Source organism: Dipodomys ordii, unplaced genomic scaffold (genome assembly GCF_000151885.1).
Source record: "Dipodomys ordii isolate 6190 unplaced genomic scaffold, Dord_2.0 Scaffold32, whole genome shotgun sequence".
Lineage (NCBI taxonomy): Eukaryota > Metazoa > Chordata > Mammalia > Rodentia > Heteromyidae > Dipodomys > Dipodomys ordii.
Window position 1 is genome coordinate 16,787,707 of NW_012267248.1, and position 3,952 is coordinate 16,791,658.

General features: G+C 48.1%; 1 protein-coding gene across 1 annotated transcript in view; it reads left to right on the forward strand.

Annotated features, from left to right (window-relative positions):
- Gabrr2 (gamma-aminobutyric acid (GABA) A receptor, rho 2) overlaps positions 1–3,952 on the forward strand; it is a 29,124-nt gene that overhangs the window by 16,444 nt on the left and 8,728 nt on the right. Inside the window, exons 3-6 of the mRNA XM_013016648.1 lie at positions 472–539; positions 2,040–2,263; positions 3,246–3,328; positions 3,519–3,659. Of these exons, the coding sequence (XP_012872102.1) occupies positions 472–539; positions 2,040–2,263; positions 3,246–3,328; positions 3,519–3,659 (516 nt within the window). The remainder of the gene's footprint in view (positions 1–471; positions 540–2,039; positions 2,264–3,245; positions 3,329–3,518; positions 3,660–3,952) is intronic.

Consider the following 3,952-nt stretch of genomic DNA (forward strand, 5'->3'; position numbering starts at 1 on the left):
CACACACAGATAAAATCAGCCAGGCACCAGGGGCTCAAATCTCTATTCCTAGTTACTCAGGAGTCTGAGACCTGGAGAATGAAGGCTCAAGACCAATCAGAGGGGAAAATGTCCTCAAGATTCCCTCTGCAAATTAACTGGCAAAAAGTAGGGCTGGAGGCATGGCTCAATCGGGCAAGCAAATTAGTCAAATATGGGCCTTGAGTTCAAAACTTGGTACCAGCAAACAAACAAACAAACATCCACCTTGACCCCAGAACAATGTATAGAGCGGGCATAGTCTGACTTCAGTGATAAAGAAAAACTCAGGCACCCCACATATCAGAGACTAGTGGAAACCCCTTCCCTCCTCCCCCCAGCCCTGCATCTCCCACAATTTGAATCCTCTACCTCACTGCAGCCCTGACTGCCCTGGGGGAGGTGTTGGCAGGAAGGAACAGGCCTTAACCAGCTGTCTCTGCTCTCCTACAGGCCCTGCCATCCCGGTGGGCGTGGACGTACAGGTGGAGAGTCTGGACAGCATCTCTGAGGTGGACATGGTATGCACCCCCGCCCTGGGCTGTGGGGGGCCTCAAACTATGTGGAATGAATAAACACAAAAGGGGGCATCCAGAGTGTGCAGGAAGCTTCTTGCTTTTTTTTCTTGTTTTTTTTTTTTTTTTTAGAGCTGAAGGTCAAACCCAGGGCCTTGAGTTCCCTAGACCTTGAGCTCCCTAAACCAGGTTCTCTGCCATTCAGCTACACCCCTGCCTTTCCCTAGCTCTTAACTGACTCAGCCCGTCACAGCTGATAAGATACAAAGGTGCCAACATCTGATAAGGATGCTGTCCAGTGTGAAGGGTGCAGATGTGGTCGATGAATGCACCAAGGGCCAGGATCAGTCTAACGACCAGCATCCTTGTGCAGCACAGCTTCAGTGCTGGTTCTTCCTGAGCCTTCATTTCGGTCCACCAGAAGCTAATTCTCTATCCTTCTTCCACCTGCTCTCCAAGGAGGTCTTCTAGGTAGCTAGTTAGCCCTTTGAACCTTGTGTCTTAGTTCTAGCTATGGCATCAGGACCAAATTCTTGATTTTAGGTATTAGATATATAGGCATGGAGTCTAATGCGATAAGCTTCTAGGTGGAGCTCATCGTCGGCATTGTGCTGTCTATGCTCTTAGCTGTTCATCTCTCCATTTTTTTCCACTTAGAAAATAGTGCTTTAAGCCAGGCACTGGTGCCTCATGCCGGTAATCCTAGCTATTCAGGAGACTGAGATCTGAGAATTGCGTTCAAAGCCAGCCCAGGGAAGAAAGTCAGTGAGACTCATAGCTCCAGGAAAACCAGAAATGGCACTGTGGCCCAAAGTAATAGAGCACTAACCTTGAGCTGAAAAGCTGAGAGAGAGCGCCCAGGCCCAGAGTTCAAATCGCACAACTGACAAAAAAGAAAAAGAAAAAAAATACTGCTTTAATATGCTGGGGATCCAACCTAGGACCTTGAGTGGTCTACCACTGAACTATGTCCTCAGCCCTCATCTAGTGAACATTTATGAAGCTCCTACCATCTCATCTACCTTGCCAGGCATTACATGTAATGGTGAATGGGAAATTCAGTGTGGGCATGGCTCAGCTCTGCCTTCAGGGACCTTACAAATCTGACAGTAGAAACGTGATTCAGAAGGGCAGTTGACTTTTCAGCTCTCTTACTGCAATGGAATGATTAGATGGGTGGGGAAGGAGCCATGTGGATGCAGGTTCTAGTAAGAAAGAGCAGGGCTGCGAGAAAATCTTGTCCTGCTGCCCAGCAGGCCAGACTGCTGGCCGGACAGCTGGAGTTTCCATTTACAAAGCTCAGTTTCTGGCCCTGACTTCATGATGTTCAAAGCTAAAGCCACTCTTTGATGGCAGCAGGGCTGTCACATAGGCCGTGTGCCCAGGGCTATGAAGCTATCTCCTCCTACTCTAGAGGCTAGACCTGGGTGTCTGGTGCAGTGGAGGATGGTGGGTTCATCGAGGAAGGGAGGTCTCTCAGTCCGGTCTCTCCCTGCGCTCTCACAGGACTTCACCATGACGCTGTACCTGCGGCATTACTGGAAGGACGAGAGGCTGGCCTTCCCTAGCACCAGCAACAAGAGCATGACATTCGATGGCCGGCTGGTGAAGAAGATCTGGGTCCCTGATGTCTTTTTTGTTCACTCCAAAAGGTCATTCACTCATGACACCACCACTGACAACATCATGCTAAGGGTATTCCCAGATGGCCACGTGCTGTACAGCATGAGGTAACTGTCCAGAGGGCTGTGGTTCCCTGGTCCAACGCCATTCCAATATGGAAGGTTTGTCCCTTTGGTCCTGAAGTGTTCAGCACAATGGATGGGTCTGTGGGACGGCCTTTTGATAGCAGTCAGAATTGGCTAAAGATGAAACAGGTATGCTGACAGGTGGTGACTTCCTCCTCATCACTGGGATGAAGGCTACTTCAACCTCAATGAGTAGATGGTGGCCATGACTTATGTATTTTATATCCTGAGCGACTATGATTCTAGTTGACTGGCAATAAAGATTTAAAATATAGTAACAGCTAGATGCCAGTGGCTCCCACCTATAATGCTAGTGACTCGGGAGGCTGAGATCTGAGGATCATGGTTCAATGCCAGCCTGGGCAAGGAAGGCCATGATACTCTGATCTCCAATTAACCACCCAAAAGTTGGAAATGGAGGTGTGACTCAAATGGTAGAGTGCTGGCCTTGAGCGAAAAAGCCAAGTGAGAGCATGAGGCCCTGTGTTCATGCCCCAGTACTAACGTGACACGTGTACACACACACACACACACACACACACTCACACACACACACTAGTCATTACTTCAGATTGGCTTCTACAGTAACTTCAGTATTTTAACAGTTTCATTGTACATCTTCCTGGCCCACTTGTATAGTCCAGCAGAATTAAGTGGTAATACTAGGCACTTCCTAGCTTTGGGTTGAAGCATGGTAGCAGGTACAAGAGGTTAGGTGTTCACAGAAGCTCGGGAAGGGGGACAGCAGCCCAGTAGAGGGAACACAGTGAAGCATTAAGACCACACAGCAGGCAAAGGTCTAGCAGATGAGGACTGGCAACTTGCTCACATGTGTTTCCAATGTCAGAAGTAGGCTGGAGGAGGCAGCTGCTCCGGGCTATGTGCTGCATGCAGCCCTTGCTCTGGGCAGACGCACGAGCTAGTAACTCAGTGCCAAGCCAACACATGCATTTTGGTTGTGTAGGATTACAGTCACAGCCATGTGCAACATGGACTTCAGCCACTTTCCTTTGGACTCCCAGACCTGCTCTTTGGAGCTGGAGAGCTGTAAGTAGCAGTGACTTTTGTTCCTTTCATTCCCTTATTTCTTGTCCAATGTTGTGCCATCTTGGAAACCCTGAGTCTTAATAGTGACAGCAGTCTTAACGCCACTTTACTCTGGCATAGGATTTCTTTGTTGCTTCACTTGGTTAAGAGGCAGAGGAGTTAAATTCACTTTATTTGCTTCCCCTTAAAGATGCATATACAGATGAAGACTTAATGCTGTATTGGAAGAACGGTGATGAATCCCTGAAAACAGATGAGAAGATCTCCTTGTCCCAGTTTCTGATTCAGAAATTTCACACGACTTCCAGACTGGCCTTCTACAGCAGCACTGGTAGCTAACTTTTGCACATTCTGACTCAAATGTGGAAGAAAATGCATTAGAGCCTGGTGCTGGTGGCTCATGCCTGTAATCCCAGCAACTCAGGAGCCTGAAATCTAAGGCTCGTGAGGCTTGTGTTTCAAAGCCAGCCGGGGCAGGAAAGTCCATGAGATTCTTTTTTTTTTTTTTTTAATTGTGAAATTTAACCATATAGAGGGGTTACAATTACATGGGCAAGATAATGATTACATTTCTTTTTTTTTGTGGGGGGGTCCAGTAGTGAGCCTGAACTCTGGGCCTGGGTG